The 21,644-nt window shown below is 37.3% G+C and overlaps 2 protein-coding genes across 3 annotated transcripts; one reads left to right on the top strand and one right to left on the bottom strand.

The window, feature by feature from the left end:
• Positions 1–2,285: 2,285 nt before the first annotated feature.
• LOC306764041 (calcium release-activated calcium channel protein 1-like) lies at positions 2,286–5,508 on the bottom strand. Its single transcript, XM_079251060.1, has 2 exons — positions 5,193–5,508; positions 2,286–3,886 (listed from the first exon to the last, which is right to left on the bottom strand). Exons 1-2 carry the CDS (start codon positions 5,304–5,306, stop codon positions 3,338–3,340), a joined length of 663 nt encoding a protein of 220 aa, XP_079107186.1. The 5' UTR covers positions 5,307–5,508; the 3' UTR covers positions 2,286–3,337.
• A 4,436-nt stretch (positions 5,509–9,944) lies between these two features.
• kdm2ba (lysine (K)-specific demethylase 2Ba) lies at positions 9,945–20,329 on the top strand. 2 transcript variants are annotated; one of them, XM_079251153.1, is made up of 10 exons: positions 9,945–10,077; positions 13,070–13,294; positions 13,495–13,638; positions 14,377–14,463; positions 14,865–15,149; positions 15,243–16,051; positions 16,206–16,369; positions 16,448–16,609; positions 17,744–17,962; positions 19,203–20,329. In XM_079251153.1, exons 1-10 carry the CDS (start codon positions 10,024–10,026, stop codon positions 19,382–19,384), a joined length of 2,331 nt encoding a protein of 776 aa, XP_079107279.1. In that variant the 5' UTR covers positions 9,945–10,023; the 3' UTR covers positions 19,385–20,329. The 2 variants fall into 2 exon arrangements, with proteins under 2 accessions (XP_079107279.1, XP_079107280.1); XM_079251154.1 differs by having other exon boundaries at positions 9,991–10,077; positions 13,073–13,294.
• The last annotated feature ends 1,315 nt before the right edge of the window (positions 20,330–21,644 follow it).

Below are 21,644 nucleotides of genomic sequence, written 5' to 3'. Positions count from 1 at the left end.
AGCTTCTATGTAACTCAATAATATGGTATTATTTATGACATATATCCTGATTTTTCAGTAGGTTCTAAATATACATTAAATGTAAATACATATTTTTTGCACAATGCATGGTCTTCTACACGGTTGTGAGAAAAAAAGAAAAACATCAAGCTATGAAAATATGAATAAAAACGTAATCATACCTTGGTGTGAAAGTTTTCTAAACTGCAGTTTAATAAACTTAAATGTGTATGTCACCGACATTAATCTAGATGAAATTAAGTGAAACAAAAAGAAAAACACTTTATTTATCCCACATAGAGATTTCAAGTTTTTGAAATTTGAAATCAGAAATGAGAAGTTTTAATTGAAATGTCAACATTTGAAATTTTAATAGGTAATAATTAATCTGTTTCTACAGGATAAAAATATGGAAACATCAAACCATCCACTTTGTTTTTAGGTATAAAAACTGCATTGAACTGAATGAAAAATGTATATCAGAATTTTTGAGACATCAAAAACCAGGGACTCTTGAGAAGCTAAAGAGTTGTATTTTCACAAAATTTGATTTTTATTGAAAACTGAACAAATTGAAAGAATAGCTGGTGTAAAAAGACATGTTAAAAATGTCTCTATCCAATCTTTTTCAGGGTGTTGATGGCATCAAAACTTTTAATTAGATTTTCTCCTTCTCCATCTTCTTCTACTTCTTCTTTATTTTTGCTACAATTTTTTGTGTTTTTTCAGGAAGCCAAAGAAACAATCCTTTGTACTACATCTATTTTTTAACAAGGGTTGAAAACAAAGTGTCAAACGATATATTGTAGTATTTTGTCAAATTTCACATTTTATCAATACATATTCTCATATGTATGCATGTAAAGATAGATAGATAGATAGATAGATAGATAGATAGATAGATAGATAGATAGAAGTGCGTTTTAGAATGCTTCTTGCATTTTGAAAACATGAAATTTGTTCAATGTAAAAAAAAAAAGTCTATAAAACTGAGAATGACTAACTATTTGTTTATACTTGAGGATGTGACTTTTCAAGAAGTTACGGCTGTCTTGATGGTGCTGTAAAAACAGATGACAATTTCCTTTTTCCTTTGCTTTTTTACGACTGAAGTCAGATTTTCTGTTTATCTCTGGATAGCTTCTGTTGTATTTACACTGACAGAGAAAGCCCTCACCGGAAACAGCCTTCCCTTTTTGTCTTATGATACAGACGCTGCAGAAAGCATCAGGGTCAAGAGGAAGAAGCAAGTTGGAAGAATTGTTATTGCTTGAGACAGATGTTTCTGGTTTCTGTTTATTAAATGAAAAGAAAGCCTTTCCAGAGGTAAATATATACTGTTCAATTACTCATGACAGTTAATACTTGTTTTACAATATTCTTGGTAATATTTTACACACACATTATATATATATATATATATATATATATATATATATATATATATATATATATATATATATATATATATATATATATATATATATATATATATACATACAAATTATTATTAAACACTTTATTTAGATAATTCAGTTCAAAATGCACAATCACTTAAGCATTTAACACCTCCCTTGCCTGAAAAACTCTAAATCCTGATTGTATTTTAAGCACAATATTAAGTTTTATTTCTTTACATCTATGTACATCTGGTTTCTTGTTTGCATGGTTCTTGCTAGCAGTAAAAGCCAGATTAAGACCCAATGTCTGTGCATTTCTTTCTACCACAGATTCATATACTCTATATGATGGCATAGTGCGTTCTTTTGTTAAAAACAAAATATTTTAAATTTGTTTTTTGATTATCATATTACAAACAGAATTGGCTATTTGACTTAAAAGTTGCAAGGTTCTTGAAAACACACAGGAGCAAAACTTTCAATATTTAATGAAAAGTCACCCAAAGCTTTTTTTTTTTTTTTTTTTTTTACACATACATTAACAGGCAATTTAGATTAAAACAAAGAACAAAACGAAGAGGTCTTCATTTGCATTATAGTTCATCGAGTACAGTAAACTATCTAAACCTTTCTGCAATAACTTCCAGTTCTTTTTCTGGTTGAAGTAATAACCAATTTGCTGCAAAATCCTTCATCTCTTATGTTATTTTATATGCAATAGAGATACTGTTATCTGACCAGGATCATTTCACTAATTATTTGGTCTACAGGATTGCTGTACTGCTGTGATTCAGTGTGAACTATGTGCAGGGGTGGGTAAAACCTACAAAACTGCAGTAACAGTTACAGGATTAACTTAATAAAGAGTCCAACAACATTCAAATATACTGTTGCAGCTGAGTATAAACTTTTTATTTCAAATAATTTAAACTTCATGTTTTGCATTAATACAAACTTGGGTTTATAATAAACTGACATTATGACTGTACCATGAATCTGTCAACTTACATTACAGTAACTACTGAAAGTGGTCAAACCCAAGTAAACAACTCCGCTATGCACTGCAGGACATATGAGAGCATAAACTATATTCAACATTAAAAGAAAAAAATACATGTAACTTGATCAAGCTTGTAAACTACTGAAAAAGTGATAAACAGACTGACTTCAAAACAACACCTTTTATCTATCATGCATTATAATACTTGTTCAACGACATGTTTGCCAAAGTTTGTAACATTTGTGGGTTTACAGTATATGTGTGAACAGAAGCATGTGTAATCCAGCAAACCGATACTCATAAAAGTACAAGGAAAATGAGTCTTTACCACATGCATGAGTTTAAAATGCTGCTCCAAATAACTCATTTAATTCACAGTGATGCTTTTTTATGAAAATATTTGTATTTCAAACATACTTCATCACTAAAAATGTTTATCGCAGGCATTTTTTTGCCACTGACTGCACACACAGTCAAATTTTAACACAAATATATTTTGTCAAAGACATTAAATGTATTGCTTAAAATCTAATTTTGCTCATGAATGTACCTTTGTGGCTTTCCTTGTAAATTAGATCAGTGAAAGAGTCAGATGTAAGGAAACCACAGCACTAAGTCAGGTATATTAAAAAAAAAAAAAGATATATTATTTGCCTTCACAATACAGAGGAAAACAAATATATCTTCAAGATTTAAACCCAGGATTATGGTGATGAAAATAACCAACACATTTACCGACAACCTAAAGATTTGACAGATTGTGAATAAACAATCCAGGAGGGAACTGATCCAAGACATGCAGCTTAATATAAATGCTCACAATATCAAAAGATAACCCTTTCAGCACAGTGATGGACACAAAAAATAAAGCTTTTATAGGAAAATGTAGATGTAGTGCTGCTGAATGTCCCTGCTGTTCTACTCTCATTGGTTACAATCAGGGGAAATGGACAGCAGCCTTCAGGTCATCATTCTCCACCCTGTGGTCCAGCTGATTCTGGAGTCGGATGACCTGTTCAAGCTCTCGGATCTGTCGGTCTGTTTTATGACTGACCAGTGTGCGGTAAAAGTAGACAGCGAAGACGATGAAAACAAGTCCAACCAGCACCACAATGAATGTGGAAGCAATTGCTGCTGCCTCTCCCGGACTGATAGTGCTACTATCTTCTTCCTTGTCATTTTTGAGAGGTAAGAACTTCACCCAGCACAACAGCATCACCTCAATCAAGAAGAGGAGCGTGCCGATTACTGTGGAGAAAGCCCAGGCCAGTTCAATGTGGCGGTGCATGCGCTCATGGGGCGACTCGTTCACGGAGTTGAGGTTGTGAACGTTGCTGACAGCCTCCAGATTGGGGAGGATGCAGGTGCTGATCATAAGAGCAAAGAGATGCACTGCAACCAGTACCGTGGTGCAGGCACTGAAGGCTATCAGCAATCCTGGAGGATACTTAAAATCCCGCTCCAGCTGTACCTCCACCATGGCAACCTGGAAAAATAAATAACAAAAGGGACTGTTTACATGTACATTCACAAGACATCTATTCCACGTCTACAACTACTGCAGTCTCAGAGAAATCATTACCTAACAAAAGTAATCATTTTAATCCCACAATGTTGAGATTAAATGGTGATTATTTTGGTATTTACCAAATAAAAACAGCTTGTCTAATAATTAAATCACTTAACTCACCAGACCGACTTTTTTCATGAGAAAAATCAATTAAACTGTTGTGAGATAATAAACTCAGCTTTCTTGAGATCACAAAAATATTTAAATGTTTGGTTTATGGTCGATTTTCTTTTTTTTTTTTTTTTTTAAAGTTTGTTGGTAAAACTGATAATGAGGATTTATGATAACCACTATTAAAGGGAAACAGCATTTGTACATCCTACTGAAGACTAAAGTATGGATTAAATGTGACATTTAAAGAAAATCTAGCACAAGTCATCAACATAAAAACCTTTACCACAACCGAAAAGCATGTGGGAGGGAAGACAATAATTTTTTACATGGCCTGAAAGAGTTGCGGTTGGCCAAATATAAGTTGTCCCACTTTATTTATTTATGTGTCTATTTTAAAAACTGATTTTTTTTTTATTTATTCTAATATGAACTGCTGAAACCTTTCATTGCAGTTGCATTAATACATACGTGCAGATATTTTAAGTGTAAGCTATATGCAAGTACATTTAAAATGTCAGTTTTATTCTTGACAAAACTATTAATACACAGCCATTTGTTCCTATTGAAACTTTTGTTTGGATATACAGACATAAAAACCACAGTGGTTTCATCCCACCACAACATCTGCAGTCTGCTTTACATCTCAGGAAAAGAAATTAAACATTTATTTGTAGTCAGTTAACAACACAGCGTGTCATATCTGATGTTAATAGTGCTGATGTTTTCATCTACGACGTGAGTAACTTTGTGATCTGCGGCTGAAGCGGTAAGCTACTGTGGGAGGGTGTGAAAGCTGTGAAGTTGACATCAATGTTATTTTCCAGAGCTTGTAACACTGCTGCTACTCAGCGTCTCTCTTTCTCACACGCTCATTTGACATCCGTATAACTTGTTGTCTATATACAGGCAAAACAACTAATATAAAAGGCACAGTTACTGTTATATGACATTATCAAAAAGATGCCATCACTACAGTCCTAAAAAACAATAATCTGCGTCACACACACACACACACACTGTCCGGAGGGTTGACTTTGACGGCCTCTGAGTTGCGCGAGCAGCCCTCGTTCAGCTCTGACGGATCTGCTTAAAGTCAAAGCAAACTTACCATTGCGAAACCCGACAGGAGAGCTGAAGTGCGGCTGGTAGCTTTCAGCTTAGCTCGGCTCAAGTACAACTTTCTCCAAGACAGAGCTTGCAAGGAGTGCTCGTTCAAACTCATTCCGACAGCTGTCCCAATGTAACCAGTTTACAGAAAATTTAGTGTCAAACCGGAAATATAAGCAGGACGGTGGTCTGTAACAGATTAAATACTTTCTCTCCGGCTAGACATAACATCTAAACTACAAAATAAAAGTCAGGAAGTTACGCCAAAACTTTCTTGCAACAAGTAACTAAAAACCTAAGTGGAAACACAAGCTACCCACAACCCAACGCTCCCAGCGGGCACCAAGCCCTCCCCTCTCCTCTCCTCCCCTTCCTCCCTTGAGCCACTTTTAGACCAGTCGTCATCGGCTTCTCCCTTACAAACGGAGGCGTCAGCCTGCCCCAAAATAGTGCAATCCACTTTTGCAACATGAAAGTCGATCATCTGTGACAATCTGTGAATTGTCTTTAACACAGTATAAAAAATATCATTTTTGCTAGCAAACTGCTATCTAAAATATGCATTTTCCTTTATCAAAGGCATATTTATTTATTTATATATATATTTTTATTTATTTATTTATAATTGTTTTGGAATAGGAATATGTCTAATACATATAGATATGTATTAGTAATAAATACATTTTAGTAAATTATAGGCAACAATTAAAAGTGTAACTACGTAGCTCCTTATAGTAATGAGATGTAATGTGAAACACTATCGACACCCCTTATTTCTTTTTAATTTATTCCCAAAGATCCAAACATCCAAGCCTTTAAAATGTCAGTTCTTGACAAATTTATTTATTTGTTTGTTTGTTTGTTGTTTATCCATTCTTAAGTATGGGAAACAGGGAGAAAAGGCTAAGATGTTCCAAATTACACGAGGACTGGACTGAAAATACAGTCCTGATAAAACTATGAATGCTATTCAGAGTCAAGACCTTAGTAATATTACAACGGTGTGGCATCATCTTAATAAAAACCACGACAATAAACAGTCAATATCCAAAATAAGTTTGAGCGTGTCTGTTAAGAAGCTTGGAAAGTTATATCTTAATTTTTGTTAAAATAAGTTAGGAGAAACCATATCGAAGGAGGTTTGTTCTGCTTTGATGAATAAGGATGGTACTACCAAACACTGATCCCTGAGGCCATTGAAACAGTACAAACTATAGTCAGCATCATATGCTGTATTTGAACTCATCTTTGTATTTTGCACTAGACTGATACACACGTGTTTTTTCTATTTTAAACACTGTATATCACTGTATGTATTTATTTATTTATTTATTGTTTGTTTGTTTTCAGCTGCCAGTATCCCAGTCCACTCAGCATTAAGTTGTAAAAGTACAAGAAAAAGGAATATTTTCCTAGTTTCAGAAAGTACAGCTGTTTATTTTGTTAATGTGATAAATAGCAGATGTTTTTGGTTTCAAGTTTAGACAGCTTGCAGTTTCTGTATAAATAGTAATAAAATGGCGGTACACACCAGTATACTAATTCATGAGCTTACTCATTTCTACTGAATGCACAGTGCATGTACTACTGCACAATGAAGTATGGTTTACATTTTAAGCAAGAATTTAAAAAATACACTTAGGCTAAAAAAGTGTTCATACATCTGGCAAATTTAAACTTTAGGTTATTTTTATTCAAGTTATTTTATTTTATTGGAAATCACTCAGGTGTCACAAAAAAGGCACTGCAATAATAATAATAATAATAATAATAATAATCAAAAGAAAGAAGAAGAGTTCCTGTGTGTGAATACATTTGAACAAAAAGTAGCATTTCCAAGACTATTCACCCTTCTAGTCAGTGGAAAAGCCTTTGTTAACTACAACAGCAATCAATAATAATAATAATTGATTAGATTTATACAGTGCTTTCTGTCAGACAGTACTCAAAGCGCAAACATTTCCTTTATTCATCCACTCCACATAAGCTACATGTTTACCCAAAGCTGCCCTCGGTAGACTGATGGAAATGTGGCAGCCAATGTGCACCTACACCAGTCCTGCTGGTTTTCCATGTATCCTGGTCTAACACCTGACTCACATTAATTAGTTGTGCTGAACTTCATAGGCTACTGGATCCATTCAGTGTAAGCCAGGTGTGTTGATGGAACAGGGGTACGTGTAGAACTTGCAGGATAGATGTCATTGAAGACCGACTTTAGACACCCCTGGCCTATGGCCTCTCTTTACACTCATTTATACACCAGTGAAGTCGACACTGGAGGCAAGGAGAGTAGCATTATGGGCTGGGGGTGTGGGAATCAAACCGCCAACCTTACGGTCTTGTGACGACCTGAGCCCCTGCCCATGGTTATAAGCTTCTTATGACTGATAACAAGCTTTTTGCACATCTCCACTGGTATTTTGACCGTTCATCCTCTGCAATGAGCTTCAGGTTGTGGAGATTAGAGATCTTCCCATTTCCCTAATCTTTAGTTCCCTGCAAATATTCTCTGTTGAGGTCAAGTTGGGACTTTGGCTGGGTCTCTCCAAAATGTCAATATTGTTGCAGATTAACCATTTCTTCTCAACTTTTGCTTTTTACTTTGAATTGTTTTCATGCTATGCTCTCTAAGGCCAAGGGATTGTTGTTGCTGAGGATCTTGTAGTCTTCTTTTGTCATGATGCTATTTACACTGAAAAGGTTGTCTGGCCCTTTGGCTGAAAAATACACCACAAAACATTATATTCCTCCACCACGCTTGACAATGGGGATGGTGTTCTTGGGGTTGAATGACCGTATTTACTGCAAATGAAGGTTACATCAATGTGGCCAAACAATTTAGATTTTTATTTCATTTGACCACGAACTGAAGACCAGAGTTTTTTTCTTTGTGTAGATGCAAACTTTAATGTGCCTTCCATGGAGAAACATCATCCTTCTTGGTCTGTGTCTCCATTAGTATGCTATGTCCGTTGGACTGTTAGCTTTGAGATGTTATGAGCATGCCTCAGATACTTCCAGATGGCCTCGGGAGTGCTCCTTGGATTCTTTTTCACCTCTCGAACAATCAGCCTTGCCAATGCAGGTGTTATTTTTTACTTCCTCCTACGTGGAACAGCTTGTATTTTTTAAATAAAGACATTGTATGATGGCCATTTAAACTTAGAGATATTTAGATATGACCTTGATGCTCTTTCAGGCCTTGTGAGTTGCCACAATGTCCTCTCATAGGTTCCCACTGAGATCTTTTGTTTTAGCCATGAGTTGTCACAAACCAACTACTGATTCATTGCTTTTCATCCATGGAGCTAATGAAAATAGCAGTTACCAATTTTATTAGAATATTTCAGAACAGCTATGAGTATTTGGAATAGTATAACCTTGAATTTCCAATAGACTGTGTAACAATATGGTTTCAGTTTCATTTCAGTTTGTGTAAATGTATTCTAACATCCCAGACAATAAATAGATAAATAAATAAATAAATAAATAAAAAATGATAAATAAACAAAAGACACCACAGTGGGTATGAATGATTTTGGACACACCAATTTTCATAAAATGAAAGAAAAGCATAGAAAATATTTATTTTCTTTTTTTTTGTTTTGTTTTTATTGTTTTACTGAAGTCTATTAAACTTTTAAGTATGATTTATTGACATACATATATCTCCTCTTGGGCCAGAAGAAACATATTGGAGTGGTAAAAAAAAAAAAAAGCTTTAAGTTTAACGTTGCCAGGGATATGAACCATTTTGAGCCCGACTATGTGTATCTTTTTGTTTAGGGCTTGATCACCAGAAGCGATTCAAGATCATGTTGGAGAATAAAGAATTCCAAAACATTAGACACAAGGGTGTGTACAAGGGATGCAGGTTGCATGGTAAAACACTGGATGGTGCCAAAGTAAATCATTCTCAAACTCTACATACCATTGCATTACACAATTTTCTTGTACCGTCATTATTATATAAACCATTTAAAGTTTGTGTAAGCCTTTGTCACTGTTCTTGTTGTGTTTACTCTGTGTTTCATTGAATCTGAAATTAAACCGACTCGCCTACAGTATGCATGCTTGCAAGTATAGACTCAACTGCAGTTTTTCACAACTGTACAGTACATTTGTACAATAAATGTGATTTTAAAACGTTACATCAACATATTTTAGAATTTATTACAGCTTTCATTCCTCAGGTGCTCTGTGTTATTTTCATGTTCAGGCTTCAAAAGAGAAGAAATGTGAACTATATCGAAAACATATTTTTAGCCGCTCTTTCATTCTTATACACGGGTAATATAAGCTATAAAATCTGTAATTATTCTGACATTATGTAAATCAAAGAAACATCTGTCACAAGATCATCTACTCACAAAAAACAAAACAAACAACAACACAGACGACGGCAAAAAAGCAAATCCGGATATGTGTAGGGGTGAACAATCTTGTCTTACCTGCCCATCTTCACTTCCTGTAAGCTCGGTGTCGCATTCATGATAATCATAACTAGTAGTTGCTAGCAAGGTATGAGTTATTTGAGGAAGATTTCTGAAATACTATACAGATGGAGTCGTGTTTACGATTATATAATGTCTCATTTTACTATAACACTTTAAGAAATATCTGTTGTTGTTTTTAAGCTTTTTAATAGTGATGTGTAGGCAATGGGGAAGTTAGTGTTTCCTATGGTTGTTGAACTAAGCAGCACGAACATAGCCAGCAGCTGGTGTTCCTGTGTTGGTGTAACGGGAAGGAGGGGGTGAGCTAAGCTGAAGGCCTGTTCAGCCATGTTAGTTTCCTCTGCTGTTCACAAACGATGAGAGAGCGGAGTCATGGCCTTGTCACTGAGTGGAGACGATGAGGAATATGAGTCAGAATCTGAACAGGTACGAAAATTTACACTATATTACACAAGTTTAATTTGTTGGTGTGTATTTTGTTGAGTGCGCTGTGAGAAAGTCGTTTCACATTTTTGTCGTTTCTTCTGGTTAACATTACACCCGCTCCTCTCTGTTTCTGTGAATCAGGTTGAAAGCAAAAAGGTGTGTAATCATCATAATACTCATAGCAGTCTGCCAGATCAGGCTAGTTAAATGTTAATTACGTGTTTAAGATTACTCATTAGATTTGATCTGTGACGGTCTAAACGTATTCTCTCCTCCTTGACTCTTCTATCGTGTTAGCCACAACTGACCCATTTTGTACTGACCACCTCTTGATACACAGCAGCTTCATCTAATCATGATTCAAATTCTTTGCAGTGACCAGAAACAGGCCTCACTTGCTCGCTGCTTGTAAGACCCTACAGCTTTTGTACTGACTGAAACGGTGATTTCCTCATGTTCCCCAACCTGCCATATTGTAAATGTTGTTGTTGTTTTTTTTCCCTTGTACTTCCTAAACTTGTCCCACCACCTTGCGCCTTTAAGAAGGATTTTCGCGAAATGTTGTTGAGGCAGGGACTGTGGAGGGGGATGGGGAGAGGGAACAATGAAGTGACTCCACTTATTTTGCTTGGTGGTCCACTGGTTCCCAAACTGTGGTACAGCTATTCCCCCTCTAAGCACTGGCTGTGGGCTTGATATTAACTCTGTGTTTGTCCTCCAGCTTTGGGCCAGGAGAAAAACAGTGCTGGTAAAATCTAATCAGATTATGTTAAACACAACATAATGTGTGAAAAGTTTTTATCTGTGGGCCGAAGTGCATATTTACAGGGGTCAGCAGTATAAATGCTGTCTTATGCACCTTGTGCAATACATTCCACAATCTATCAGAAACTTGGCTCTTGCATTTCATGAAAAATATGGGAAGTGTTGATGCAGGAGTCAAATCTTTGTGCTCACACAATGTTTGTACCCAAAACACCCACTAAAGATGCATCATCAACTATTCAGACACATGGTTAGAGAGAGCAATGCAGCTGTTATGAAGACCACTCAGATGATGAACCTTGTGACTTTCTCCTACTGAAGTCCACACTAAAGTTGAGTCAGAGGATTGTGCTTAACATATTGGCTATGTTTGTGTTAAAGGCCTCAGTAACAAATCCCAAATTCCTAACACATTGTTGTGAGGCTACAGTTAAGGAAAGACAATTTATACTACAGTTTTTTTAAGGAGACCATACTCTGTTACATTGTAAGCTGCATTCACCTGTATATCCTCACTCTCTGTTGGTCTGATATCCCTTCCATGATTTATCTGAAAGCTCTTATTCTTGCATGTTTTATCAATTTTATTTCAGTGACATTTTCTTTATATATGCTGTGTAAGTGCCCAGTCAGCACCCCACAATAGAGCCCATTTGCATGAATTTGGTCAGATTTGCACCAGAAATGCAACCCATCCACACTTTTTTTCCATACCTGCTTCATCCTGTATATAGATCAGAACAGGGAATCCATCTTGCATCAGGGTTAGTTGAGTTTGGGCAGAAGAGATATGTGCTCTGGACAAGTCTAAACTGTTAGACGTGCATGCTTCAGAGTCAGGAAATGTCAGATATTGGTTGTGGGGGAAACTGTGCATATATGGTTTTCTTCTTCTTTCTAGTGATCTATACTAGATTGTTGATGTTGCACAAACATGTGATATGTAAGGCAATTATATTATGGGGCTGCGCAAATCTGGCTTCAAGAATATCAGAAAAATAGTTGTCAGCTTAGGTCATAAAAGTGATAAGGAAGTTAAGCTAAAACACAGTGTGAGTCACAGCCACTCCTGTAGCAGCTGCCTAACAGCCTCACAATGTTTATTTCCTACATTTTAACAGTTCACATTTATTATGAATAAAATAATTAAGCACCATGTCAATAACTGGCTAATTTAGGAGAGGATTTTCCATTACTTGGAGATAAACACAAGGCAGATAGGGGTTTATCTGGAATATCCTGTTATCTTGGCTGTACTTGTTATACCTGTCTGTTCTGCAGCAGTAGCTTTATTACTCTTCTGGGAGAGAAAGTCCTAATAAACATTGGTACTCTAATAAATAGAATGTACTGTAAATATAAAGGTATATTTTGATCTATAGTATGTATGCTTTGTGTTTTAACCAGTATGACAGGAACAATAAATTTATGCCAGGAAAAATCTTGACAGCCTCAAAGAAATGATAACCACGCCTCATAAGCTTATTTTTATCCATCTCTTGTAGTCTCTCATACAAACAGTTGCCACCAGCAAGGCAAATGTGTTACCAAGGTAACCTCTCCTGCTAAAACAAGAACCACTGTGATGGTGTGAAATTTGTCGTATTTTTCTCAGTTCTGTCATGGCAACAGGAAAGAGACAAAAGAATGAGAAATTCCTACCAAATCTGTGTTTATTATTCAAGCTTTTCTTTCTTTAGCATTTATTTCTGTAGATAATCTTAGTGAGACACGTTTTTTTTTTTTTTTTTTTTTAAACCCCCATCAGCTTTTGATTTGTATACTCTGCAGGTATTTGTTGCCTTTAACATATAACGCAAATAAACTTTATTTATTTTATTTTGCAAATGTAGCTCTTTAATTGGACCATGTTTGCCTTTTGTGTTAAGTTTTGTTAACCAAAATATGCATGGTAGAGCATCAATGACAAGTGGATTTTACTATGCCTAATTAACAGTTGTTAAATCGATGATCAGTAGATAATTGTAGTTCAGTTTTTGTGCAGAAATTCAATATTGATGTTGAAATGCTGGGCCAGTATAATGGCTGACTGATTATAATTGCCTTGCATACCACATGTTTGTGCAACATCAATGACCTAGTATAGATGTCCAGATTATACAAGCGCAATCAGCAGCTTACTTTAAGAACATCCTTGTAGTGGCTGACAAATTTTCTGTGTCGATTTTAAACTTTCATTTACTTAATTTAAACATTTGTTTTCCAGCAGCGTGCAGCCAACCGGCCAAAACCCAAAATGGGACCATCATCAGCTGTCAAGCTGCCTTCCAACCGCAGCTCAACTGGAGCCAGACGCAGGAGGACACGCTGCCGAAAGTGTGAGGCGTGCCTCCGGAGCGAGTGTGGAGAGTGCCACTTCTGTAAGGACATGAAGAAGTTTGGCGGTCCGGGGCGCATGAAGCAGTCCTGTATTATGAGGCAATGCATTGCGGTGAGTCTGCACTGACAGGATTGTAGAAGTTATGACTTTCTTAGTGGATTTACTGCTTTCATAAAGAAAATGGTCCTTCCTTATTTCAAGTTTATCTTAAATGTTAACCTGATGTCTCCGTTTGAAGGAGTAAATACACAGTATTGACCCCAGTGTATCGATGTTAAATCCTGCTTTTCTCGTTTCTTTAATCCATGCAGCCTGTCTTGCCCCACACTGCAGTGTGTGTGGTGTGTAAAGAAGCAGGAAAGGAGGACACCCTGGAGGATGAGGAAGACAAGTTCAACTTTATGCTGATGGAGTGCTCTATCTGCAACGAGATCGTCCATCCAAACTGTCTCAAGGTAAAAAAAAAAGAGCCAAACTGGGAACAGTAGAATAACTCCACCTCAGGTTGTCAAGTTATTCACACGGTGACTCACCGTGAGAAATGTGCCAAGAATCCCAGATCATTGTACCATTAAGGGAGTGACTCAGGCTGCTGGACTAGTCAGTGAAGTTAATTTAATGTGGAAGTGGAGTTGTTTATGTAGTGCACTGACCATACGGATGTGGGCTCAACAAGAAATGATGCAATCACATTGGAGAATTTTGACTCCCACCATGTGAAACCTTTACAATTAGATAGATTTCTGAAACTAAACGTCATTTGTCCTGAAGACATTTCACATACAAAGCAGCTTGTTTTTAACCGTCATATCAAAAAGAATGTGAGTTGTTGCAAAAGACCTTGTCGAACCAGTCTTTAAAGCCTGTACTTATTGTTTTGCTTTCAAGAGCAAGAGATGATAATCCTTGTTCTCAGTGTTTATGTAAATAATTCTTTCTGACTCTGGTTGTTTGGCTGTTTTTCATTTACCAGAATGACAAGAACAGTTAATATACTTTGACTTATCCCTCCTCTTATCATCCAAGAAGCAAGAGTTAACTGTGGTTGAGGTTGAACTAAGCTGACCGGCTTGACAAGCACACGTCACAACAGTTAGTTTCATTTCCCCTGTTTGTGTCAAGCACACTGTGGAGGACTTTATTAAAGCTTGTTTTGCTTGAAATTCTACTCACTTTCCCCTTTGTTGCCTCAGGTGAGTGATGCCTCAGGGGTGGTGAACGATGAACTCCCTAACTGCTGGGAATGTCCCAAATGCAACCATGCTGGGAAGAGTGGAAAAGTGAGTACGAATATGCTTGTTTCAGAGAAGTTTACTCGGTTAGAAAGAAAAAAACAAAACAACTAAATACAAAAAAATACTGCTAAGTTTTTTGTATTTGACTTTCTTCCCTGTTTGCTGTGGCTCTAAGTATTACAGTTTTATATGTGATGATCAGTGTGCCACTTCCTGTTTATACTTTTGTTTGCAAAACTTATTCACACTTAACAGTGTTAAAAAAAAAAAAAAAACAACCCACACAAACAGGAAACCACTGATGAGTGATAGACTTTGGCTGCAGGGATGAGTTTAGCAAATGTTAAGCAACCTTTAAGGTACACAGTTGTGCCTTTTTTTTTCGCGTCACCATAGGCTAAAGGTATAAAGTTGTCTTGCAATTTTTGTCCCCCTTGGTATTGAAGCAAAAAAGGGGTCCCGGGTTCAAGTACGCCTCTAATCTCCCCGGCTCGTTGCTGAGGGAACAGAAGCCTACGAAGGATGAGGGCGATGCTTCCTCTGTAGGCAAGAGGAGACCAGACAAGGAGGACACACCCAGGTACCGGCCTGAGGAGGCTCTCCACCGACAGCCACCACTGCTTTCCCCCAGCGGACTGTCTCGGCCCAGGCCTGAAGACAAATTGAGAAAGAAAAGAAAACTGTTTGACGATGATAATGACGAGGAACATGACACGAGTGTGAGGAAGAAGGTTTGTATTTGGTTAACAGGAGTGTTTGAGGGCAGTTTGACTTGTTCTGTCAGAAGTAATATCAGTCATTTTCATCACTTTTCCATGTTCCAGGAAAAGGCAGATGACCCTTATTTTTCCAAACTTCTGCATCAAATCAATACAGAAGAGGAAGATGAAGATGCATATGAGGAAGACAATGAGGAAGGACGAGAGACTTATTACCGGAGCAGTGTAGACAGGAAAGGGCGGTTAGGGGACACTGAGGAGGAAGGAGATTACAAAAGTGATCCTTTGAACGCCTCCATTAAAACGCCAATTGCAGACAGTGACCAATCTCACTGCAGCTCTCCACAAGCCGGACCCAGCAGCGAGGGTGGCAGTGAGACGCAGGAGAAGGGGCCTCGTCCAAAAGCCCGGCGTAAGCGCCGGCTACCAAACAGAGAACTGAGCCGAGAACTGAGCAAAGCACTGAACCAGGAGATCCAGAAGACGGAGGACTGCCTGGCCAACGAGAACCGGCAGCCCCTTAAGGTGGCACCAGAGACCGAAAACGAGGAACCCAAGAAGCTTTTCCGCAACGGTAATGACCTTGGTGATCAGAGGTCCCACCTCAAGACTAAAGAGATGAACGGGACCCCCTGGGAGTTACGCCACTTTTACCCGAGTCAGATCACTCCACTTGGCTTCAACCGCAGCACCCCAACCACCCGGCCAGTGCCCCCACGCTCTCCTCCCAAGTGTGTCCAGATGGAGCGACACGTCATTCGCCCCCCTCCGATAAGCCCACCTCCTGACAGACTCCCCCTTAAAGATGGTAAAGCACACGTCATGCAGCGTGAGGTCTGGATGAAGATATTTCGCTATCTCTCACACCAGGAGCTGTGCGTCTGCATGAGAGTTTGCAAGACGTGGAACAGATGGTAAACACACAACACACACTTCAACAACAGTTTATTGTAATGAATCAAAAACCTCCCAAGTGTGAACAAAAGTTTGGTGCTTTGTTTGTGTGTTTTTTTTGTTTTTTTTTTTGTTCTGGCACGACTGCTTACACCAATGTTTCTCCCCGGCAAGGTGTTGTGACAAGAGACTTTGGACGAAGATTGATCTAAATCGCTGCACCTCCATCACCCCACTTATGCTAAGTGGGATTATCCGCAGACAGCCAGTTTCCTTGGACCTTAGTTGGACCAACATTTCCAAAAAGCAACTAAGCTGGCTTATTAATAGATTGCCAGGTACTTGACCATGAGTGACGTGATCTCTGCTTCTCTTACGCTGCATTAGTATCTGAAAATGTTTTCTCTAACTTTCAGGTCTGCGAGTGTTAAAGCTGTCAGGCTGTTCCTGGGCAGCTGTGTCTGCACTCTGCACCTCCAGCTGTCCTCTGCTGCGCACTCTAGATGTCCAATGGGTGGAGGGACTCAAAGATGCACAGATGAGGGACCTCCTCTCACCGCCCACAGACAATAGACCAGGTATTTGAGGCATTGCATGCTGCACCATATGCTCTACTGTGAGTGCATCACGTGTCGGCAGTGCAACTGTGGAGGTAGAATTTTTCAGTGATTGCAAATGAGGTTATTAGATTAGATCTAAAATCACTTTATTTTTTTTAGCTAATGAGGATGAAGTTTAAGTTTTAAAGTCTGATTCTTTCTAATAAAATTGTTATGTAAGGAGCTTTAGCTTTCCAGCTGAGGAGGTTTATTTTTTTTTCTCATTTGGGTCTTTGTATAGCTTCATTAATTCTGGTGCAATCCTTTCTCAGTCAAATTTTGCAATTTACCCAACAAAAGACAGTATGGCAGAGTAGTTGGCCTCAAAAGGTGATGCTCAAATAAGAACAGGAAAAACGTTATTAATGTTGATCATTTGGGCTGATCACCTTAATAGTTAGCTAAACGCTAGCCTGCCTTAGTTATTTAGAAAAGTTTTTACCTTTCGTTTTGGAAGGTTGTCTTATAACACTAAATGCAGTGCAGAACTGACCAGTCACTGCTGTTTCGTTTTGTTTTTTCTATCATCACCATTATCACATTGCTTCATGAACAGCAACAAAGTTCAATCGGCCCTGTTGGCGCACAGAGATATTTTAGAAAAAAAGATTGATACTGAATGGGGGAGTATAGTGCTCCCTCAAAAGGAAATATAACTAATTGGGGGAAAACATCAATAGGACTTGTACATTACTCAGTAAAGATCTGTCATGCGTTTTGCAGGTACATTTGTATGTCTATCAACATTCCAGCCTGTAGTGGTATTGTGTTCATGGATCTTCATGGGTTCTCTCTGGGTACTCTTGCTTCCTCCCACTGTCCAAAGACACAAATATTAGCTGAACTGGTCACTGTAAATTCTCCCTACAACCCAGGATTGGAACAGACAATAGCAAAATGAACACTTTAAATAATTGTTCACATTGTAAAAATAAGAAAAAAGAACATTTAGTTTTATTTTCTTATTTTCTTTTTTTACTTCATTAAAAAAAAACAAAAAACAATCAATCTAAAGAAAAAGCTTTATTCCAACTATTCATTAAAGGTATCATTTTAGATTATGGTGCTCTCATAATTAAACTAATTAGTGTTTTACTTTATGTGATTTAACAGGCCAACTGGATAACCGTTGCAAATTGCGCAACGTGGAGGACCTACGACTGGCAGGGCTGGACATCACAGACACGTCCTTACGACTCATCAGCCGGCAGATGCCTTTGCTGTCCAGGCTGGATCTGAGCTACTGCAACCACATCAACGACCAGTCTGTCAACCTGCTCACAGCAGCAGGAACCACAACCAGAGACTCCCTCACAGAAATCAACCTATCAGGTAAGACCGTGGAGCTGAAGTAGTTTGTACAAGTGGGACAGGGAGCTAATAAACATAAACATATTATTCATTCGTAGGTATTTTTTTCTGTAAGTAGAAATTTTGCCAGTAGAAAGCAAACAATCCCCACATCTGCAGTATCATTGCTTGTATCTTTTATGAATGTGTAATGTTTGATTTGACTTTACTGCATGAGAAGCAACAAGAATGGTCTTGTTTTACTCAAATGTCTCAGCAAAGGAATAGCTTTTCCCTAAAGTAACCATTTGAAAGCTCTCAAATTGGTAGTGGGAGAGTTTAGGAAAGTGCTTGTTTTGTCACGCTGAAGCTGCTTAATGACAATCTTGTTTTGTTATTTAACATGCCATCAGTCTACATGTTAAAGAAGCTTTTCTGTTGTTAATGCATTTTTTATACTGGAGCACTGCAGGACATGAAGCTGTAGTCACTAAATTATTGAAATGCTGCAGGCTGCACTTTGACTGGAAATAACATAATGACTTTAGTAGATGCATTGTCTAGTGTTACACAAGATCAGTCAGATTTTTCTGATTGGTAAGATTAGCTCTATGAGCTGCCTTTCGGGAAGTGCATTAAAATGCAGAAATTAGGATTGAGTAACCTGACTATTAGTGCAGAGAAGGACTTTGTGTTTTCCTTTCTCTTAGTCAGATGTTAGTAGTTTTATATGTGACAGCAAATGAAAAACAACCAGTAGTTGTGGTGGAGCGCTGTTCTCTGTACACGTCATCAAAGAGTCCTGAGAAGCGCTTTAATCAGGCAAGATTGTTGAATTAATATGTAGAATTGCACATTTTGGAGTGGTTACAAAAGGAAATTTAGTCACCATTGCTTGGACTGAGCTTAACTGTAGCATGAACGCAGGTGTCAGACTTGAACTACGCTCAGATTGGTAGTGTCTTTAAAATTATGATGGAATTTTTAATCAAGGTATTGACCGACACTGAAGATATGTTATCTTGAATGGAGCGCTGTCTAAAAATACTTTGATTTAAAAAAAAAACAAAAAAACAAAAAAAAAAACCCTGTTTAAGGAAAAGTCATGAGTAGGCATAATGGACTTAATCACACAGTTGAAATGAAAAGTTGTACATTTCTGTTCTTTTGTAAAGAAGTAAATAATTGATCTTCCAAATTTAGTTCCAGCAAACATGAATGTTGAAGGCATCAGTAATGAATTTTTCTACACACATCTGATTATTGTTCTGTTTCCTTTTAGTTTGTAACAGAGTCACAGACCATTCCTTGAACTTTTTTAAGCGTTGTGGAAGCATCTGTCAGATTGACCTACGCTTCTGCAAACAGGTGACCAAGAAGGCCTGCGAAAGGTTCATCGCAGAGATGTCTGTGAGTGTACCGTTCAAACTGAAAGAGGACAAACTGCTGCAGAAGGCAAGCTAGTTCATAACAAGACACTAACATTTACAGACTGTCTTTGCACTTAATGGAACAACTGGTCCTGTGATAAGTATCTGAATCACTCTCATGATAACGTGAAGTGAGAGACTGGCGGAGATCTTGGACTCTAATGTAGGTGATAAATGTTCACTGGACAGATGACAAAGTGGCATGCATGTATTTCTGTTGAGACTGTACTTTTCTAAAGATGTGGTTGTAATTGACTTTTGGGTTATTTTTATTCTTTGAAAATAGTATTTTTGTACAAGCATCATTTAATAAGTTTTGTGTCTCAGGAGCTGAATTACAGACTGTACAGCTTGAGGAACAACAAATGTCCATCATTTAGCTGAAAAAAGTAACGTGTGCCAAAATCTGCATTTGTTGTCATGTCAGCATCAGATTAAAGAAAATGCATGTGATGTAAGTAAATGATCACAAATACTTTGATTACTTTGAATGTAATTCAGCAGTAAACAGATTTCCTATTCCTGTTACACGCCAATGTTTTACATTTTATATTTTTAAATGTGGAGTGTTTTGTTGATAGTATTTTCAATATTTCAATATTAATTTATTGATTTTATTCTTTTTTTTTTTTTAATTCCACTTTGTATTTATTTAGTAACTTTGACATAGGCATCTCACATAGTTGGGTCAAAATATTGCTTGTGGATAACTTATCAGGGTGGATTGAGCCTGTTGCAGTGTCCAGTTGAAGTTCAACACTTAGTAACAAGAAGCTTGCAGTCACACCAAACTGAATACCAACTTACTTTAATGCAGTCAACCCCAGATTTTTTTTTTTAAATGCAGGTAACTAATTTTGACCTTTTGCAAGTATTTTCACAAGTTACAAAAATGTATTCCAAACATTAGGTGTTGTATTTTGGGTGTTGTGCTGTATTCTGTTGCCTCAGGTGAATGTGATGTTTATATTTGTAAATTAAAAAATGAAGTGCTAATATGCATTAAAAGGATTTCATTTGTACCATCAGTGTTATTGTAAAGTTGACTTATTTGTCTGAGTCAGGGCTTATGGGCATTGTTTCTCACTGCAAGCCAGTTTGGTCATCAGAAAATCCCACCAGCTTTTCTTCTGTTTAAAGAGCTGCATTTTGTCAAGTTTTAATTGAAGTTGAACTGCAGTGTACCACTTGTCAGAACCAACACGCAGTTTGAGAAGTTAAATATGAAATATCTCACGAAGTCCAATAAATGAAAAATAGGAAAATGGCAAATGTTTTAGTTAAAATTAAATTTGGGGAGTAATAAATCATGGCTGAGTAGACCTGCAATAGAAACACACACACACACACAAGTGCATATATAGCTATTTTTTCTTTAAACTGCATTAAACACTAATGCAAAAATCCGGCTTTAATTACAATCTTTAATTATCAAAATAAAAAGTTTAACATTCCCAAATACAAAGATCAAACCTTGCACACAGGTATACTCTCTGAAAGAAAAAGTGCAATCTGCTTTGCTACTCCCCGTGATTGTAGAGGACATCTTTTTACTGTGATAGCAGCAATGTAACTGTGTTGGAAGGGTCTTGGTCCAGCGCTGGACCAAGAGGGAAAGGGACAGTAAGTATCTGTTTTGTTTTGTAGGCAGAGAAACGTAACCAGTGTCATAAAGCTTCATGTCATGCTCTGGTTCAAGGAGGATAGCAAGCTCAAGCAAACTTAAGCAGATTAAAACACATTTCAAGTCACCTGACAGGAAATAAACTTGTAAAAAATAAACCCAATCTCAGACTATTTCATATTATCAAGTCATTAACTATATAGCTTTTATATCACAGGCGTCGGAAAACGCAGTTACATTTTTGATTAATTAGTTTAATACATGACTCCTTCATAAGCAGCTTAAAAGCCTCAAGACATTTCATTTCACTCCAAAACAGTAAACAGCAAAACGAAAAACATTCATCTTAAATCCTGGAAAATGGAAAGATGGGTGAATGAGTTAGCACCAGTTGTTGTCTTTTGTCTCCACAGGTGTTGAGACAGGACACAGATGACTGCGGAGGTTAGCTATTGCTGTGATGACAGGCTCTGTGTTATCACAGGAATGTGAAATGCATTAAAATAAGCACTTATTGTGTAACAAAATAAAATCTGTACAATAAAATGAATGTATTGACTTTATACCAGTAAATAAATCCTCTTTAAATGTAACAGCAGAACACCTGCTCATTTGAGGGATATGTAACATTTAAACAAGTTAAAAACCAAGGCTAAAAGGATTTCTAACT

The sequence above is a fragment of the Telmatherina bonti genome, assembly GCF_933228915.1.
Source record: "Telmatherina bonti genome assembly, chromosome: 13".
Classification (NCBI taxonomy): Eukaryota; Metazoa; Chordata; class Actinopteri; order Atheriniformes; family Telmatherinidae; genus Telmatherina; species Telmatherina bonti.
The sequence above is the reverse complement of the archived record's forward strand: the minus strand, read 5'-3'. Positions and strand labels throughout refer to the sequence as shown.